The sequence below is a fragment of the Micrasema longulum genome, unplaced genomic scaffold (genome assembly GCF_059751315.1).
Source record: "Micrasema longulum isolate JH-2025_06_02 unplaced genomic scaffold, ASM5975131v1 h1tg000589l, whole genome shotgun sequence".
Taxonomy (NCBI): Eukaryota; Metazoa; Arthropoda; class Insecta; order Trichoptera; family Brachycentridae; genus Micrasema; species Micrasema longulum.
In genome coordinates this window covers 1-22,111 of record NW_028277785.1, presented here as the reverse complement: position 1 = coordinate 22,111, position 22,111 = coordinate 1, and the positions used below count along the sequence as shown (strand labels likewise).

The 22,111-nt window shown below is 31.7% G+C and overlaps 1 protein-coding gene across 1 annotated transcript; it reads right to left on the bottom strand.

The window, feature by feature from the left end:
• Positions 1–2,793: 2,793 nt before the first annotated feature.
• Positions 2,794–14,157, bottom strand: LOC148280359 (alpha-amylase 1-like). The gene is made up of 10 exons (XM_088228512.1): positions 13,984–14,157; positions 12,385–12,530; positions 10,037–10,205; positions 9,565–9,680; positions 8,745–8,931; positions 7,469–7,657; positions 5,872–6,003; positions 4,977–5,177; positions 3,478–3,639; positions 2,794–2,962 (listed from the first exon to the last, which is right to left on the bottom strand). The coding sequence occupies exons 1-10, from the start codon at positions 14,155–14,157 to the stop codon at positions 2,939–2,941; spliced, it is 1,500 nt and encodes a 499-aa protein (XP_088084638.1). The 3' UTR covers positions 2,794–2,938.
• Positions 14,158–22,111: the final 7,954 nt, after the last annotated feature.

Sequence of the window (22,111 nt, the reverse complement as noted above, 5' to 3'; positions counted from 1 at the left end):
ATTAAATTTGTATATATATGCACCAACATATTATGGCCTTTTAGGCTAGCTCGTGTTATGCCATAATATTAGAACATTCATATTTTATAATGTTTTTACTATTTTAAGGCCAAATAAAAAAAAATAACAACAAAATATTAAGTAAGTTAAAATAATTAATAATTACATATGATACAAAATATTTTTTTTACAATAAGCAACACAAATACAAAAAATAACATTAAATACTTTGATAATAACATAATAACATATGATACAATATTAAAAATAACAATCTAAATAAAAGAAATAACATATTACAACAGAGATGAAGAACATTTTAGAGTAGGTAATATAGAAGTCTAGGCATCTACAGGTCTTATGACCTGTCATCGGCTGGTTTAAGTGGCCACTTTACACACTGTAACATTCACCATTCCGCCCATATTTGAACATCTATATTCCTTCAATTCTTTCTTCTGTTGATGTTTGTGAAGTAAAAGGGCTGAAACCTTTATTTATGCCGGTGAGATTCATCTAATTGAATTATTTCACCTACACACTAGGCAACACCTGAAAATTGTTCAATTTCTATACTTCTTCATGGACCAGGTGGATTTGTCAACAATATTATGAGTTTGTCCAAATTAAACCAGCCAATGACAGGTCATAAGCCCTGTAGATGCCTAGACTTCTATATTACCCTCTCTAAAATGTTCTTCATATCTGTTGTAATATGTTAATATTAACAGCTTCCCAGGGAGTTAAATCCAGTCCTTATCTACGAAAATTTGGACAAACTCAAAATATTATATATTTAAGTGAATGATTTTCACAACATTCATACCTATGAAGTAACAAACACAAACCCTCAGAATGCGCGTTGACACATTATTACTCTGAGCGTAAACCAGTATACAAAATAATTGTATCATTAAAATTAATAGAATATAGTACAAAAACATAATATTACTAGTGTTGTAGAAAAATGTAGTAAGATACTCAGATTTGTACTTCGAAACCCTAGATATTTCAATAATACTACTGCAATTCGCACATTACTGGACTGGTGTCCGCAGCATACTGTAGGTAGAATACTGTTCCATAATTTGGCACCCTTCTGAATCAAACCACATCCTTGAAATAGAGAAGGTTTAAAAGCGATTTTTGCGATACTTATATCTTAAAGAAAATAATAATTATCAATATATCCAGCAGGAATGCTGGATTATGACACCCTCGAATCTCGTCATAAAATTTTTCTTGGGAAATATTTCTATATTATTTTTATTTATTTATTCATATTTTACTCTTACAAACTATAAACAATAATAAAAATAATGTGACCTCACTGGGGTTACCCGTGCCGAGGACGCTTAACAATATACTTTTTTTAAATGTTGTTACATTTGAGAATAAACAAAGAAAACTAACCTAATAAACAGAGATAATTAACAAAATATTCAAACGGTTTTAAAAACTAGGTATATATGTACATCTTTATTATTTATATTACAAAACGCACAATGAAAATAACAAAAACCTAACATAAGCCATACATTTGTGGAGCAGTTGATTCAATATTGGTTTGGGCGAATGAGACAATCCATTTTACTTTTACCTAGCTCCACTATCAATTTTTTTATAGCCTTTTTAAAAAAATTCTCGTAATTAATTGTTTTAATAGATAGTGGAAGTAGGTTATAGATTTTAATTGAATGATACTCAAAATTCCTTTGATCGAAAGTGGTATTAGTTTGTATTTGTTTAAGTTGTCTTTGTGTTAAGGATCTAGTGATTATATTATCTGTATGTGATGTATTGTAGGGGTTATGTCTTTCATTTGAGTGAGTATAAGCTGATACAAGATGATTTCTGGAAGTATATATAATCTAAATATACTGAATGAGATCAGTTTGTATGTTCCCAATAATTATACTAGAGCGAGATTTCATCACACACCCAGAAGTCGTACAAAGGCAAATCTGGATTCACCCATTAATAGGGCTATTCGATTGCTGAATACGGCTTCTGTGGATAATATGAATCTATTTTGCAGCTATCTGCTTTCTATTCATTAATTTCTAACTCATGTTTACAGTCCGCATTACGTGGTGGGTTAAACAGCCCATAAAGTAATGAAGACCGCAATCGTCAAATAAGTAATTGTTATAATAATTTTTAAAATTTCAGCCTGTTGGTGTAATGGTCAGCTCGTTTGTCTACCATGCAAGAGGTCTTGGGCTCGATTCCCGACATGGCTGATACGAAATATTTATTTAAAACAGTGTTTTCACAATATAATATTTCATAGTCCCTAGACTGGTACCTGAAGCGTAAGACTAATCATCTTGCAAGATATGCTGCGATTGGTGTAACAATTCAGTGCCCAATGTACCATTAGGTGCCGAAAGGGAATGATGATAATGAAAGGAAATATTGACAAAATCGAAATGATTCCATAAAAACACAATACATTCCTAATGCTTTATACATCAAAAATCAAAAGTGTACTAAATAGCAAAACAATAAGTTTGTTTCTATGTAAAAAACTTAAATCTTGATTTACCAACAAACAAGGATTTTGACTTGGCCAGTATTCATTGTGTTTTCACGATATATATGTGGTAATGTTTTTTATTAATAGTCGTTATCAAACTTGTCAAACAGATCATTATAATGCTACAAAATAGTTGAAAAGTTATTGTAATATTGCAATTTACGACATTGGCCCTTTTAGATCCAAGTTACAGAATCATGAAAAAATCAAGAGTTAGTAAAGGTATTGAAAATCATCTGATTAAAAAAAAACTGTTTTAAAACATATTTTATTATAAATTTGTATGTACATATTTGAGTATTAACATATTTCTTAAAATATTTTGTTGGTTAGCAAAATGTATTTAAGCCACTTATTTTCACGTAATTACATCTTGATTTTGTTTTCATTCTGGTGCTTTTACAAAGCAGGTGAGAGACGAGACTGGAAAATAAATAAGAAAAGAAGCAATTAAAAAACTGAATGATTAATTTTATAAATAATGTAAAAATTAGTATGGAATGGACTTAAAATGAGAATGATAAATAGTATATTGTTTTTTTTCTAAAATTTTGTAAGAGCAAATAGTATTTTAAATCCTAATTTCATTATGATTAAACAATAAATTTCACCAAATAGAAATCATATCATGGTACGTAAGGGAAGTATGGAAAATGGGTGCAGGAAAGTTATTGTAAAGAGAACAGTTGATTTAGAAGTCCCGTGGAAGGTTCCAGATTTAGCTAAATATTCAGAGTGTGACTGATTTTTGTATAAAACCATTAATTGTTTAAGGTGTGTGAAAATTAATATGATTTATTAAGTAATCGATAGCATATTATAAATGATTTCCAAATTAGGCCAAATATTGGATAAGGCTCTTTGTGGCAATCCTGTGGCCATAAATCCTCCATTCTCAGATGATACTGTGAATGTAGCAAATGTATTTCTTTCCGTACCTTGTTGCCGACATGGATAGCAAGAACCATGTCATCTCCACCACTCCCGATGGAGATTTGTGCTTTTCCATCTCCACCGACAGTAATGGTCTTTCCGGAACAAGATCCACCCGATGCAGACCCGGAGATCACATCGCAATAGGTTCCAGCAGGAAGGCAAGTCTAGAAAAAAACAAATTAAAATATCAAACATAATGCCTAAATTGTATAGGCTTTTAGACCAATTTTGATACGCATAGTACCATTGATATTATAATGAAATTTGACATTTTTGAACTCTCAGAGTAATAATTTGCCACCCGCTTGTAGAGCGAAGAGCGATAGAGAGACAAAAACCATCCTATGATTATCAATTACGAAGTTAGCTACAGTTTACAGCAATACAATGGGCCGTAGGTACTCAGGCAGAGAATTGCAAGCGCAAACTGAAACCGTTTGTTACCCGTTTGTTGTTAAATCAAAAATTTTGAACGCTTTTACTTTATGCAATGGTGCAAAAGGGCATTTCTTTAAGCGAGTAGCAAATTACTCTGAGGTTGGAGTCCATCTTTAATACTGGAAGCTTTATTTTTCTCTTTTATTATTATTTTTTAATACATGTTATTTACTAGCTTTTACCCGCAAAACTAATAATTGATTAAGAAACTAATAATAGTTTTTTCATTTAGCAATAATATTTTTCCAATGGAATGATATATTTTTTCTGGACAGAATGTAACTTGTATCGATTGCCGGTTTTCCAACTATCACTATAAAACATGTGACGATCCATTGGTCTATGGCAATGTCGCATCCTTATTCTGTTCACAAACCCAAAATCCTACTTTATAGTTAAAACCAAAACGGAAAGCAAACCAAACTAACCATAGATAAAGCAAATCACTTATAGAAATTTAAAGAATTAATTTCAAATTGATTATTTTTGGAATCCTACCTTACCGCCTACTCATTTTCAAATAATGGTGCTCATGTTGAAATAATATATTTTTTCATTGTTATTTTTTTTAATTCGTGATAAAAAATAAGTATCCCATTTTACTTCTCACCTCTCCGGCCATCCTTATGTAAAAAAAATATGTCAATCGGTTGCTCCGTTGAGACGCGAAGGAACACAAACAAACACTTTTGCATTTTTATAATATTATGGGTTTCAGGAAGGTTTCAAAATGCCTCACACACCAGTCATGAATCTATGTATGGTTGTTAACTATAGTCTGTGTGGTAGGACATTGTATATTTTCAGTAGTCCGTTCCATACGTTATTAGCAGTGGAGATTGTCATTCTCTTGGTGCCACTCCAAGGGGGAGATTGGCAGTCTCTTTGAATAAGGATTTGGAACTAGAGTGGTACCACTAGCTTAAGTTTTTATGTGAGGAAATACAATGCGTTTTTCCTTACAATGTGATTCGGAGTATTTTGTACTTCTTTCGTATTGTATTTAGTTTTGTATTTACTTCTCTTTCTTTTCCCATACTTCATAGTAAGGTATATTTCTTACCTGGAGACTCTGGTTTAAGTCCTGACCCTCATTGTTGAAGGCGACGAAGCCCTTTCCTCCTCTGCAGAATGCGATCTGGCTATTACCGTTGTCCCACCAATCATTGAGTTGAGTTCCCTTGACTGCGTTCCTGAAGCCGACCATGTTGGTAATTTGGCGCCACCTGTGTTCACATACCCATCCATTTCCACAGCTTCCATCCTGGCAAGTAAAAAGAGATAAAATGAAACCATCGCAATATAACAATGCATATTTAAATAAAGTATTTGTGAGGTTTCTGGTTAAAGTTAGCAATAGCTGTGAACATTCATAAAATCTCGTTTTTTTATAACTAATGTATTATTATAGTCAATATCCTAGCCTAAAAAGATTTTTACTGATTTACATGTAGAAATTAACCTTTTTTACGGTGTAAAATCACTAATATAACCTGATGTCATAATATCTGAGAAATTTTTAAATCAAAAATCTAAAAATATCTTATAAACAACAAAATGTCATTATCAATTGCCGAAAACATGGCAGAAATACTACACAGTAAAACTTAGATTCTCATATTCTGAAAGCTTTTTACTCGGTTAAACTACATATCGTCACCATTCAGGGAGAAGTCACCAACCCTTAAAATGCCAGTTTTTAGTTAAATATGCCATTTGAAGCATAAAATTATGTTCTCTAAGAGGCAAACTTCATCAAGGTCACTTAGTAAAAAGTTGCTTAAATCCAAATTATTTGTTTTTTACTATGTGACTTTATATTATCAAATATTAATAAAAAACATGTTAAAAAATGTTTCTTTACATATTTTTTTTTTCCACAGCATTAAAATTAGCATGGGATAATGCAATAACAATAAATGTAGATAATGTTATTATTTTTAAAAAGATTAACTCACATCGTTGATGGATGGTCCAATAATGTTGCCACCCCCGTCTTGTGGGGGTCCTTGATCAGTGTCATCAAATGCAAAACTGCTCATGATGCGAGGTTCTCCGTAGGGATGAGCAAGGTTGAAAGCAACAGCTCCCTATAAAGTCCAATAAAAACATTGAAAAGTAATTTGACTGTAAAATCATGATTGAGAAAATAATTCTATTCATTTCTATCTTATAAAACAATAGAATTTGTAAGTATTTGTAATATTGACAGTGGAAAGCTGAAAATTCCTAAGCGACATGTAGCAACTTTATAAAAGAGCCAATTAAAGTTTTTTTCTTAATTAATAAAAAATCTCATATTTAAATTATATAGGAATCATGCCAAAATAATAGGTATCAATCAAAGGTTTATCAATCAAAAAAAAAAAAACTTTAATTGGTCAGTATGTACTTGTTTAGTATCTAGGAACTTTAATAAATTTAAGATACACATTTGCTGTGTTTAGTTTGCTTGGAATGCTTATTATAAATTAAATTAAATAAATAAATGAATAAATACAAAAAAATTTTAATGCCTAGATAAATTTAGGAAATAGTTACTAGAAACTTCTAGTCATGTCAACTGTAATCAGAGCTATCCCTTGATTGAGATTGTTTACCGATGCTTGTCAATAGTCGATTTGATTACCTCAAAATTTAAATATTAGTATAAAATTTACAGTCTCCTTTGTCGGTTACATACTCGTAATACCAATCATGTAACCGAGAAAATTTCATGTGAGCATTAAAAATTTTATTGACGAATACTGATGCATCATGTCTCACTGTAATATTGTCTAAAGACCAACTGAATGGTTACAACGACGGTGCCGAATTTCTTCTAGGTTTAATCTTTTTGTTTTAAGAATATATTTGCATTAACTTGTGGTAGAGCGGGGTTTGAACATCGGACCCAGAGGTCCGAGGTTTGTGCGAGTGCATTCTGCAATACTAGCAAAGGCCCACAACAATATTGGATTATAAGCGATACATCTATGAACTTGTACAAAACTAAATATTTTTAATTTTTAAAATTATTAAACGAAAAGAAAATTTAAGAGTTCTTCCTCGGTTCTAAGGATGCACAATTAAAGTTACATTCATGTAACTTTAATTGTGCATCCTTAATAACCACAAAGTTAGTGTCTCATAATATATAAATTTATGAAGTTACATTGTTCACATGCCACTCAAATATTTTTTAAATTTCTTCCATGCATTAAATTATTGCTTCACTCAGATTTATAGTTTTTTGAAATATTTTATTATATCTGTTAACTTCATTCTATGAGCAAGCATATTATTAACAGTTTGGCCGAAATATAATTCTTGCATCTTTGAACAAATGTTGTTTTGGGAGAAATATTGACAGTGATATTATTTCTTGCCTTTGTTGTATATTCATATCTCTGAGCAGGCGGATGCAAAAGTCCTTCTCCAAATCTGCCTCGTCTAATAATTTTAGCATATATTAGGTACATATATCTCAGGCACATAAAACCCTTTAAAAATTTGCTGTCATTGTGATACCAAACTTATTAAATGATCAAGTGTGATTTGCAAATCGTAATTTACCTTGTATTGCTTGGGCTGTTTGTATGTGAGGATGCTAGGACCACCAGCTCCGTGTCCCCTCTGGTTATCGTGGTTGTCTACGAAGTTGAGACCATCTCCCTGACTGACCATGCCCCATGCAGGACCCCAGTTCGCCATATTCTTTAGGGCATTGTTTCCTCTGAACAAGTTACCGATTTCAGCGCTGAACTAGAAGTATAAACTTGAAAATATTTACCTTGCTTTTGGAACGCGATAGGTGTACTAAAAGGAATAGGAAAATGAAGAGATGGGTGTTCCAAAACAGTAAAGGCTTTAGCTGTTTTACTCACTACTCAGTCTACAGATGGAAAGTCAGGGAAATATGGATTCTCAAACATAGGGAGAATGGTGAATGTTACACAATGTGTAAGGTGATCTGTTACGTATCCAGGTGGATGAAGAATACAATTATGTGTGTGAAATGTTCATAACTCTGGACTATGGCATAAGGCCAAACTGAAATATTGGCTTTAAAGGTCTTTGGAATGGTTCCTTACAAAAATGTGTGTGGAATCAATGTATGACAGGGTTGCGAATAATGAAATCAGGCAAGAGTGCGAATTTGAGACAGGTATAATTAATAAGATTAAGAAAAGGTCACTGAGATGGTTTGGTCATGTAGAACGAACAGATGACGAAAGAATGGTAACACAGATATATATGGCGAGGATGAACTATAACGTTGGATGAGGATGACCAAGGAAGAAGCGGCGAGATCGGATAAACCAAATTCTTAAGTCTGGTCATGTCAAAAGAAGACAGAATCAAAGGGCATTTATAACAAGATGTATGAATGTGGAAGAAGCTTGGAATGTATGTCAGGATAGATGTTTGTGGTGGTCCATCCTCTTTGTCTACCCCTACGGAGAAATGGCGTGATGGTAGTCGTAGTAGTAGCAGTGGACTGGCATCGGAAGCGTGAGACTGATTATCTTACCATCATGTAATATATAATCAAAATGCACTGAATTTAGTTAACAATACAGTGCATTATGCACCAATAGGTGCTGAATGGGAACAAAAATAATGATGAAAGGTTTACCTATATTAAAATCTCACATCAAGTAAAAAGTGTTCCTCTTTGTTGTTGAGGTATTTTTTTTTATGTGCTTTTTTTTTAATCGCTGCATTTAGTGGTGCGATCACTTAAACCAGCTAATGACAGGCCATAAGTTCCAAGTTAAGACTTCCACATTCCCATCTCTAAAATGTTTTCCCTCTTTGTTGCAACAAATGTTAAGTCTTTATCCCTTACCTTGAATTCGGTGACTGCAGCCAATGGGGTGTACTCTCCTTTGGAGATTGATTCACCCCCAAGATCAATTACTTCCTGGACGATGTATGGACGGGACCCACTTGGGAAGAACTCTGAATTGAGATTATTCAACCTATCGTAGATGGTTTTCAAATCTCCAGGCCACATGTGTTTGGCAGCGTCGACTCTAAAAAGAGATGCAAGTAATAAATAATACATTAATCTACAAATTGTCTGTCAAAGGATTTCAAGTGTAAATGATTATGAAATTGATTCCGTAATTCAGAATGAATAGAAACAATTTTCAGTAAAAAAATATATATTACTACCTCCTTTGTCAGACCACAATGATACTTAGAAGCAAAATTAACCAGTTTTAAAAATGAAATATGTGTTGACTGGAAACAATTGTTTATACTCATGCATATTGAATATATTGTTTGGTTTGACTATAATTAAGCGTAGTCCATTTTGGAGTGCCAAAGGACATATACTAGGATATAGGAAATACAGGAATAATATATCTTACTTTTTGCATTTAATAATATTTTCAACTAGATACTTTCAGGCACAACACTAGCAGCATAAAAAAAATTCAAACTTCCTGACTTTTTGATTTCGTCGATAATGCTTATTTCAGCCTTACATAATGCATGAATCTCGACATACCATAATAGTTTTACCACACGGAGATGGTGTTTTGACAGTATTTTACATAGGTAGGTTAAATTCTTAGGTTCGGTAACCTAGAAAATTTATTTAAAATCTTTTTCGGAAGTTTTATGGACTGTTTCTCTACAAAATAACTTGTTTATGTTACCTGAATCCAGCAACACCAATGTTGATCATGTTATTTAAGAAATCGACAATTTTTTCTCTGACATACTCAGATCCTTGATTCAAATCATGGAGTCCCACAAGTTCGCAGTTTCGTACCTATGAAATTAAACAATATTAATTTTCAACCTTCAAAAAGATTTTTTTAAATAATTTGTGTATTTTTGTCCATTGTCATAATTAATCTATCTGCAACTATGCATTAGTACTTCAATCACAGCATATCAGCGAAGGCATCAATCTGATCAGTCCTACGCCATAGGACTTTAGACTATTGCAATGAAAAATCACTCATTAAATGAATTTTCACGGATATCAAACTTGGGACCTCAGTCCTGGTATGAATACGTATTAACAAATAATCGTTTTTGACTTGTAGGTACAGTTTTCAGAAATTGATTATCGTAGCAGCCAATTTTTTTATATATCAAAAATTGATGATAAAACATGCTTACCTCGTTAGGGTCGTTGTAATTATTGATGGTGCAAATAGGTTTGTTGAAGTCATTTTCTCCATAGGGCACTGAAGGGTAGTTTCTACTTCCAGAGCTGGTCTGGGAACCAGCTGTTCCCGATCCACCACCTCCTCCAGTCATGTGATTGAAAACCACATCTGGGAAAATCCTGCCAAACCCCAAATCATTATTAGTTTCCCCTGTCATAATAAATATTGTATTCTTCTTAATAATAGTAATAATAAATGAGTTAGCTTCAATATCAATCTGCGTGTGGGGATATAATGTGTAATGTTATAGGCTGGACTCTCGCCTACCACAAATAAGATAGAAGCATTCGAAATGTGGTGATTGAAGAATGCCTTTAATATTGTGAATTGACAGAGTTTGTAATGAATATGCATTAAGACGCACAGGGAAAGAAAGAGAAATTCCAAATACAATCCTGAAAAGACAGCTAGAGGACTTCGGACATTTTATGCGGAGAGAGGAGTGTTGAATTATCCGAATCAGAAATCCGAAAGAAGCTAAACTGACTGGAATTACATTGATTGGACATATTAAATTCGCTGAAATGATTACAAAACATTATAATAACCTTCCACGGAGCCACCTGATATTTTTATCCGACAGGACCTATAACAGGGCCACGGATAATAGCGAGAAGCTCCATTAGGTATTCATAGAGAGAAGGAAAGGGACAAGACCACATGGTTTGTTCAAAAGATTGTTTAAGATATTCACAATGGCAAAGCAGCACGAAGGGGAACAAATAATTTTCATTAAATTTACCATAATTGAGGATACAATAAAATCAATTGACTCACATAAAAAAAATGATTTGTATGTTGTAAAATTTTGGATTTCCACCACGTCAATTTAATCGTAAGATACTTAAAATCAATTGATCTTAATCTTCATTATTTATGACTATTTATCATACTTTTCCTTGGGTTTAGTCGAATATCCGATTACATGGAAACAACAAATAAAACCTAATGTGTATAAAAAAGATAGCTGCTTTTAGATATGAAGTGGGATGGTGATCAATGTTTTACTATCTTAATCTCCGTTTTAAAATGATACATAAAATGATTTTACCTCTGTTAAAAACTGTACACAATTAATCACCAACGCTGATTGGAATGAAAATAAATCATTTGATAATTCGATTTTATGTAATTTTATTTTGTAGGCGGTTTTTAAGTACAACCTTGCCATTGGTTCATGAATAATTTGCTATTTTAGGATGAACTTGTTTATTTAATCAAATTACTATCATTTACCAACTGATTATATTAAAACATACAGTAATTCAATGATCATATCTCAAATGTACTTGATTGATTTGAAAACAATTACTTATTATTATTGCATTTCAAATTAAGATAAGGAAGACAGTTATTATTTTTTCATTCTTTGTTTATTACATGATCAATCTGTAGGTACGCAAAATACATCTTAATAACAAAAAAATATGATAAAATTTTGATGTTAAAGTTACGAACAAAATGAGTACTGTCGTTTCTGCGTTTTATTTATACGGAATGATTGTTTTTTTTTTACTTTTTAACATATAGTTCGGATTAAAATATTACAACAGAGATGAAGAACATTTAAGAGAAGGGAATATGGAAGTCTAGACATTTACACGTCTTATGACCTGTCATTGCTCTATGTGTTTTCATTGGTATTTTTTTAATTCCTCCAACTGTTGATTTTTGTGAAGTTAAAGAGCTGAAACCTTCATTGATGCAGGTGAGATTCATCGGACTGAATGATTTCACCTACATACTAGGCAACGCGCAACGCCTGAAAATATATGTGATAGTTTTTATTTATTTATTTTACAGAAACAAACAGTCGACAATGATATAATAACATAAAAAAAAAACGGTTTAAAGACAGACCAGCGAAGTTTCGAAATAAAAATCATACATTTTAAATTGTGGTACAACAAAAGGGTGTGTTTTAGTGTATTTGAATGAGAGTAAGTGTAGAGGTGTGTTTGTGTGTATTTGTGTGGGAGTAAGAGTTCAGGTGTGTGTAAGTGTGAGCATCATTAAATAGCAAGTGGAATCGTATAGCAGTCAGAAAGAAAGAATCTTAATTTTGTACTTATTCTAGGACCAGTTGGTAATCAACAATATGTTTAGTTTGTCCAAACCTTGGAATTGGATTTAACCCTCTTAGGAAGTTATTGGGATTAACACATCACAGCACAGATGGAGAAATTTTATAATGAGGGTCAATTCAATGCATTATTATTTCATTTACTTTTGGCTCCTAAAATCCTATGCTATTTTTGGTGGTGATAATAAATTATTTAAGATATGCATAATATTTACCTGACTCCGACTTTGTTGCACCTGCTAACCATGTCTTTGAATGCATTTTCGTCTCCAGATCTTGTTCCCAATCTGTAGGAGATAGGTTGATATCTTTCCCACCAAGGTCGGTTTCCAATTTGTAGGTTCTCAGTTGGTGGTGAAGTCTGTCGAATATCATTTTAAAATTGAAAGGTGTCGAGGGTAGGTTATATATTCAGAATAGCAGCGCAGGACGTCGAGAACCTGACGCCTTGCAAAGTAAAGGCTCTTAGGAGGCACCCAAAGTATATTTTTACTGCTCTCCTCAAAATATAAACAATTTTAAAAATCGCGTGTCTTAATGCACCCAAACCGTCAATAACTGGACATCCAGTTTGAGTTTGAGTCTGTTTGATGACATCATCAAACAGACTCAAACTCAATCCATCTTAAACTGAGTTTCTATTGACAGCGACAAAAAAGCGACAACACCTTTTAGACCGATTTCCAATTTAAATCACAAGTTGTGATCTTGCGCAAATTTTTGTAGACAAGGACTAGGTTTTATATTACAACAAAGATAAATAAATTTTTAGAGTAGATAATATAGAAGTCTCGGCATCTACAGGGCTTATGACCTGTCATTGGCTGGTTTGAGTGGCCGCTTTACACACCGTGTAACATTCACCATTCTGCCTATATTTAAAGATCTGTATTCCTTCAAATCTTCCATCTGTTGACGTTTGAGTTTGTTTGAATTAAATCAATACAAAACAATTTTGTTTTTAACCAGTTATTTTTAATTTTTAGGTACAGCCAGCCATAGGTTCGATGTAATATTTAGTAATCACTGTTAAAATAAAAAGGATGGAATTAATTAGTAATTATACCTTGAAAAAGAGGCTTGTGTAGCTTTGAAACCGGTCGGTAGAAAAAATAAAAAGCAAGTAATTAAAAACAAAATTATTTCATATTAATTTATTGTATTATAATGAAGAACTAAAAAGCTAGCGCTTCCAATATAAATTTAATATCATTACTAATTATTTTTTAAATTATTAACCCTTAGGCCTTATTAATTTTTTTTTGGTGAATATGAGAAGAAAAGCTGAATTCAATTTTGTTTTTCTTAAAATAAAAAAGGAATACAAGCATTTTTATCATTTTATCAAATCGGAAAATCTACTCAAAATACATTCCCAAATAATAAATTAATATTGTTTAACTGTATGGTAAATCAACAAGTAGTTAGTAATGTTATTGATTGTTTTTTGCATAAAAATATCTGCCTTAAAACAGGTTGTATCTAGTTAGGCAGACTAGACACGATCTAGAGAAATCTATTATCTAAGTGTGTATGTAGTAGATAAAGTAATTGTTATTTTTGTTAATTAACTATTATTATTATTATCTTTCGGATTTTTTGGCATCCTCAGATACAAAAAAAATGTATACTTCTGTACAAATTGATTTCGATGGAAACATTTTGAGCAGAATATATATATTAAACGACAATAATTATCACTGAAAAACATATGAATAAGGTAAGGTAACAAGAGTGAAGATCTTCTGATAATTCTGTGGTACCTAATTTACAACTAATAAATTTAAAAAATAATTATGACAAGTGAATTTTACCTGGACTCCTCCGAACCCCATGGGGCCAAGGAACCTCTCGCATTCAGCAGCAATGTCTCCCCACTTCCACTCGAAGAGATGGACCATCACAGATCTGTCATCCCAGTAGTTCAGGTTTTTGTGCTGGGCCAGGGCTGTGCCGCAGATGGCCAGGAAAAATACTAACAACCTCATGATGACCTACTGAAAGCAGACAAAGACAAATAAGTTGATTATTGAATAGAAATGAGTGCTTCAAATGTTAATTTTATTTAGAAATTATGTATTTTATCGGTCAAAAATTCAAGTTTATTCAAATAATTATTATTTTTCGTATCACTCTATTTTGATACAATTTATGATCTGATTACATTGTTTTAAGTGCATGTGTATTTTCATGAACCATGGGTCAAGAAAAAACATCGTATTACGTATGAAATTAATACAAACATTAAATCAAATCATTCGTGAACTACTAGCATGCTAATAATTTTTAATTGCAATTGGTAAGTTTTTGAATTTTAATGTGTTTTGCAATTTTTTAGTTTTTATGGAACGAAATATGGAAACGGAAAAAATAGGATAAAGTAGACTAAATGCTGTTAAAATATGATATCTGTGTGATCAAACTATGTACGTTAGGTGCACAAATGTAGAGATCCGTGCAATATGTGGGGCTAAGAGAAAAGGATTATCGACAACATCAAAAAAAGAGTTCTGCATTGGTCTGGACATGTCGAGCAAATGGACCACGAAAGAATGGCTCAAAGAATTTTTGATGCGAGAGTTGATGGATGCAGAAAATGAGAAAGACACGGCACGACCAAATCCAACGAATACTTTAAGATGGACATGTCAATAGTCGGAATAATCGGCGAGCGTGCAAGAGAAAATCATGAATGTAGCGGAAGTCTGTATGCGAAGACAGAGAAATGTGGCGTTTTATCCCCTCTGTCTACCCCTACGGGGAAACGTTGCCATGGTTTGTTTTTTTTTTAAATTTCAAAAATCGATCAGTCACTAGAAATAATAAAATCGAAGTCGTTTCATTATTTGACCGACATTTAAACGGAGGTGAAACCTTTTTGTGAAGTAATATTTTTTTTTCTTTTATTCAGTTTGGAAGTATGCAAAATTTAATTTTATTCTAATAGAGCAGTGAAGTTTCTATATTATATAACATGCTAAAGTTATCAATTAACTAAAAAAAACCGAGTCCAATAATATTACAAGGGAAAAAAAATAACTGAAAGTAGTTTAGAAATTTAAGTCATTCAATTTTAAATTAAAATTTATGTAAAAGTACAGAAGTTACGAGTATGTTCAAAGTATATTGTAAGTATTTACAGAAGCGGAAAAAATAATATTTTTTTTAAAACTAATTGAAAGTAATTATAAAAGTAAGAATTAAATAACTAAGAACACAATTATTAAAGGAATAGTTTCGAGATATTTCCAAAATAAACTAAAAAATAATCTAAAGTTTATATGTGAAGCACTAACTTTGTGGTTATTCATTATAATAAAATAAACAAAACAACTTTGTTTTTAACCACTAATTTATTCATAATAAGAAAAAAATAATTAGTAGCCAAATAAACAATATTTCTTTTAGTCCTCTCTTGTCTAGCTTCGAAAATATAGATATCAAATTATCACCCTTGTAAGGAAAAAAGGACTTGATTTATTGGGTCTACGTGTAGTATTTAGTGAACATGATAAAAATAAAATAGGAATGAATTAATTAGTTACGTACACCTTGAAGAAGCTTGTTTGCTTTGAAACCGGTCGGTGGAAAAAAAAATAGTGGTTAAAAACAAAGTTGTTTTATTTGATTTATTATAAAAAATAATCAGTTCTTTCATAACTACGCAACAAAAGGATCTAAAAATATAAATCTGGAAAAGGAATTAAAAGCAATGTCCAAGAACTGCCCCATGCACGAGGGAATAAAGTTATTTGAGGAAATGCCAGAAAGCATAACAAATGAAAAAAGTGTAAATATATTTAAAAATTAAACGTAAAGAGTAAACATGTAAACAATATTAGGGTAAATAGATTTTCATAAATATTGTATATACATAAGTTAATATAAATGTACCTACATATAAAATAACAGTATGAATATTATATTATTAGGATATTTATTTATTTATTTGACATTTTATGTACAAATACAATAAATATACATATAAGGGCGGGCATATTGCCTTAAGGCAATTTCTTCCTACCTACCAAAACCGTTAAGTTTGAGAAAATTATAAATACATGGACATATTGAATCTTACAATTTTATACAAAAATTATAAACAAAGATTAACAAAATAAAAATACATTTAAAAAAATTAACACTATACTATGAAGGATAGTAAGTGTACAATAGTAAACAATAATGTTAGAATTAGTATAGATGTAAATATTGTGTTGTAAATATGATATAAGACTATGTTTATCATAGAACTAAATAAACTCATTAAAAAAAGAATAAAAAACATACTTTAATGCAAAAAAAACATTTTTAAAAGGGAACAATATATTTATATTTAAGGGAATTTAAAAAAGAACAAATGAGAAGCATCAATAAAATAAATCAAAGACAATAAACTAAAGTTAATTTAAAAAATCAACTAGAAAATAAATAACACATTACGGTAAGAAAAGCTAAATATTGCTTTTTAAAAGCAATTCTAAAAGTAATTAAAAGTAAATATACAATATAAAAACTTGCTCAGAGTAATTAAATGGGAAAAAAACTGTATTCTAAGTAATCTTTAAATTACAAAAATGTTTAATGCAGTAATCGCTTTAGGTTTTTAAAAATGAATTAAAAATGGTATTTACAATTTTTTTATTTTTTGAAAAACTTTGAAAACAATTTCTTGTTTACAGTCCCGCAGATATTTTATCGAGTTAATTTTTTATTGTTTTTTTTCATCAGGCTCACGATATTAAAACCGAATTCATCTGATAATTTAAGTAGGTGAACAGTTGGAAAAATAATTATAATAAGCTAACTGAGAAAATTACCTTTTAGTATCACCTAAGCTTAAAAACTGAAATGTTTTTGCGTCAGTTCCTTTTATATAATTGACATTGATTCAAAATCGAGATAAAAATGCAATCCAAAAAATACAGATTATTATCTAAAGATTACAGTGGCATATTATGTCAAGAGTCAGTTTTGTGTTTACCACAATACATATTTTACTATCGCGATAGATGATAGGAAAGATTGTTTAAGAACAAACAGTCAAAGCGAGGTAGTACCCAATGAATTGAATTAAAATAACAATGTACTTCTTATGTAGATTAATATTACATAGTATTACAGTTGTTATGCGGAATTCACGCTAAAGGACAGCTTCGAGTGCACTGTGACGCATGCTGTTAGTGCAATTGCTAATATGGGAATATCACATACTACGAATACCGATACAAATATATGAAATGAATTCAGAATAATTAATTGTACTATCGAAATCAATATGGATATTGTAGAGAAATGTTTCGTAAATAAAAAAATCTATAAAAATACGTTCGTAGAAAAACGCGACGTGTTGGCCTCCGTTGTTGTGACGTCAAGATTCGCGATAATGTTCTAAACAGAATTCAATAGCCAGGAACAAATTAACATTAGTCGTGACGTATTAGGGGCGTGGCCAATGAAACAAGGGAACTAGCGTTTTCGGGAAATTCAAAATTACAAATTTAAAAATATATTTTATGCTACTAATAATTATCAATTTTTTTTTACAGGACAGTATTTCATAGACTTTTATTGCTGTAAAAATGTTTTCAAAAAAAATGATATTTCCCTAGCGCAAATTTTCCATTCTTCAGACTACACCGGCTAGGAAACGACTATGGAGAAGTTGATATGTTTCGTTTTCCATTGAAGGTTTTTAAATAAAAAAATCTTAGGGCGATATAATCAAAATAACTGCACAAAAAAGTGATATTTCCCTATTATTAGTTCAGTCACATCTTAATTGAATTTACCTTCGAGTATCAGATGAAAATATAACCCCCTATTATTTTTTTAAATTAATTAATATTTTGGTGCCTCAGAAGTAGGTACCGGCAACTGTCAAGAAAATAGCGCAATAGACAACAAACACGACCAGTTGGCAACCCAGAGGATCAGTGACGTAGGTCACGTAGGTAAACATTTAAAAGCACTGACGCACTGATCGCGTAATAAAAATATATAAATTCTAACTTCAGTGCTCATTTGTATAAGGAAAACATTAAAAAACGAATCTCATTCATTTTTAATACTACTACTACTACTATCACGCCATTTCCCCGTAGGGGTAGGCAGAGAATGGATCGCCACATACGTCTATCCTGGCATATATTCCTAGCTTCTTCCACATTCAAACATGCCCTTCGGTTCTATCTGCTTTTGACATAACCAGACTTAAGATTTTGGTTTATCTGATCATGCCACGTCTTCCTTGGTCGTCCTCGTTTTACGTACCCGTTCATTTTCGTTATATATACTTGTTTTACCATTCTTTCGTCGTCCATTCGTTTTACATGACCAAACCATCTTAGAGATTCTTTCTTAATAATATCAATTATACTTGACTTAGATTTACACTCTCGCCTGATTTCATCATTCGCAACCCTGTCATACATTGATTTCCCACACATTTCCCTAAGAGATCGTATTTTAACCGCGTTCACTCGGCTTTCATCCTTCTTCTGCCAGTTCCATGTTTCACTTCCAAACATAAGTGTTGGGACTAAAACTCCATTGTGCACTGCCAGTTTAACTTCGATTGACATATTATTATTAGCAATTACTGTGTTTAGTGCGCCGTTCATTTTGCTGCCCACATTCACTCTCCTTTTAACATCTTTTTCTACTTTTCCATCTCTTGAAAACACGGTTCCCAGATACACGAATTCTTCTATTTGTTCGAAACATTCGTTGTTAACATTTATTATCCAGTCAGTAACTTGACTTCCCCTTTCAAATACTATCACTTTTGACTTACTTTTGTTCATCGCCAATTCGCTCACCAGGCATACATCATACATTCTAGAGACTATTTGTTGCAAATCCTCGTTGCTGCTTGCTAACAGAACTGCATCATCAGCATACAACGAGCAGCTTACTGAAACATTATTAAATTTTGCTCCAATACCCATACATTTTATCTCCTCTATACATTTGGCCATGTATAGATTAAACAACCATGGTGACATTACACATTCCTGTTTCACGCCTTTGAGAACGCAAATCAAGATGTGAATCTCTCATTAACTCTTACACACGCTGAACTCATTTTTAATTTTATTTCATTTAATCTTTGATAAATAGTGTTCAAAACTCATGTAAGTACACAGACTTTAATTTTATTATAACGTGTAAAGCAACCTTTTGAAGAGCAAAGTGGGGCCACGCGTGAGATGTTGGATGTAGGATTTCAAAAGACTTCCTTCACTACATTTTAGCCTGTGGCGCAGTACTAAAAACATATATGCGTAGCTTACATATACCCAGATCGACCTACCTACTGAACCAATAGTAGAGTCGACAGTTAGCCGATCACTATTGAATGATCTTCACCACAATTGGTGGTAACCCCCCCCCATCATCATCATCATTCCCTTTCCGCATCTAATAATGCACAGGGCACTGCATTGGTACACCACTCGCAGAGTATCTTGACCATTTTTTTTGCTTAAATAAAGATCAGATGATCAGTCTTACGCTTCAGGTACTATTAAATATTCTGGTGTGAAAACACCCTTTCAAATAAATATTTAATATCAACCATATCGGGAATCGAACCCGAGACCTCTCGCATGGAAGGCAAAAGTGTCGACCATTACACTACGAGGCTGACAGACTGTGGTGACCCCCACAGTGTACTTAACTCTTGTGTGGCTGTGATGTCACACTAATCGACATGGAACACAAGACTTTATATATCTCTCTTATTTTTTTAAATGATGAACTCGTATTTTTTGTAATCTTCAAATGGACATTTTCACACCGGATTTGAAAAGTAAAATTTTAAGGTTGCATGTTAATACATTTTTTTTTCATCCTTGCTTCGCGAAGAATGAATGTCCGCTAATTCAGCAACACATCCTCATAAGAGAGCACGAAGACAGAACTCGTAACGAGGAAAATAGAGACGCTAATCTGTGGCGGGTGTTGTGCAAAACAGATTCAGTATTCGGTCAGTTGATGGCAGTGATGAGGGACGCACGCGCGTAATATGAGCCGCGTATTTTTTATTTATTTTGCTATAACGGGGCTAAATTATATGTTTATTTGCATAAGTTATGAAAAAGAAATGATTGAACAGTATGTCTCCATGTTTTGTTTTTCAAATGTCTGAATTTTAGAATATTTCATCTTTTACTGATGGTAACACGATGTTACATCACCGCGCGTAAAGGGATTATTTACCACAGTCTTTTAAGAGTTAAAAAAATTATAAATCTTTTTTTCTATTACAATCTACTTTGATATATTTTGTTAATCTTAAAACTGTACCTTTCCAAAAAAGAAATTAGGTCTTTTGCTTGAAGGGTGGCTTACGCTGTTATAGTTTTTTCGTAATTTGAAGATCAGTTATTTTGAATATGCATCAGAATAAAAAATAAAAATAACAAGAAATAAGTATAGAGGAAAACAGAAAATAATAAAACAGTAATACTAACTTAAATAGAATGCTGATTTAACTCGGTTTCGAAAAATCCTTCAAATTTTCTTTGAATTTATTAGTGATATAAGAGTTTGAAGTTCATTGGGGAGATTATTATTATTTCATATTCTTTTTATTTCATATCTTTATTCTATCTTTTGTTCTGTAATTTAATAATCATAATAATTATTATTTAATTCAATTGCTGTTGCTATTCACAATGGTATCACGTATTAAAAAGGTCAATTGAACGTAGTTATGCAGAAAGCAGCCAGTCCATGATTTTGAAAAAATGCGATATTGATGTTATCGGGCGCAGTAAGATCAATTCTATGTATTGCTAAAAACAGCCAGACCGCTTTCATACAAAAAACTGCATTAACCATTTTCTGAAAATTATGCCGATCACAAAAACGGCATTTCTCAATTTGCATAAAACACACGCAGCACTTGAAAAATCTTACGGTACTTGAAAAATTATTATAGCTGGTCAAATTTACAATTAATTTTTTGTTTTTAATATAAAAAAAAAACTAATGTTTTCATTGTTTATCATTCGTCAGAGTCGAAAACATTCAAAATGTTGTGTAGATTTGATTAGTTACTCTTTTCACAAAAGTGCTATTATCTCAGATTCACTTTTCTATGGCTGGCTGCTTTCTGCATAACTACGTTCAATTGTGCTTATGATTTCTTTCAGTATGACATGAGTTTCACACCGCAATGTTGAAAAATTAATTGAATCAAAATACAGTAATATTGTCACGTATAATATTAAAAACACAAACATAAGATTTTACCATAAAATTCAAATTTATTGTCAAACCGTACCTATAGTCTTAAAAATTAAGCATGATTAAAATGACAGCTGTCAAACTCATGTCAATGGTGATAGGAAATTACTGATCACTGATCACTGATCATGTACCGATAAAATCGATTTTATCAGTTTTTTCATGCAAACATGAAACTCTGTTTCCGAAAATTAAAATAAAAACGCAAAAACAAGCCTATTTTAGTGTGTTGAATAAAATTATTCACCAAAAAATAAGACATTTATACTTTTTTCGTGAACATCATCAATCGAATTATTTTTTTATTCGATCAAATTACATTGATCAATTTGTCCATCTCTAACGTTTTTAAAAAAATATGTAACCTTGTAAGAACGTCGTTAATCATTAGGTTTATTTTAGTTTTTTTAGTTTTAAAGCTGATTTTATATATTTATGTTGATTTGTATGTCAAACATTGTATTAAAAAAAAAATAAACATCCCAAATACAAAAAATTTTTCGTGAGTCAATATAAATCACTTAGACGTTACTACAAAGTTATGTCGTCAGTTTTTCTGACAACTGTCATTCTAATCATGCTATATTTTAAGGACTAAAGATGTAAAGGTGGTATTACTGATTACATAAACACCTCTATAAAACTTCAAACAGTACATTTTTAGCTAACAACACCCTGAAGCTAACA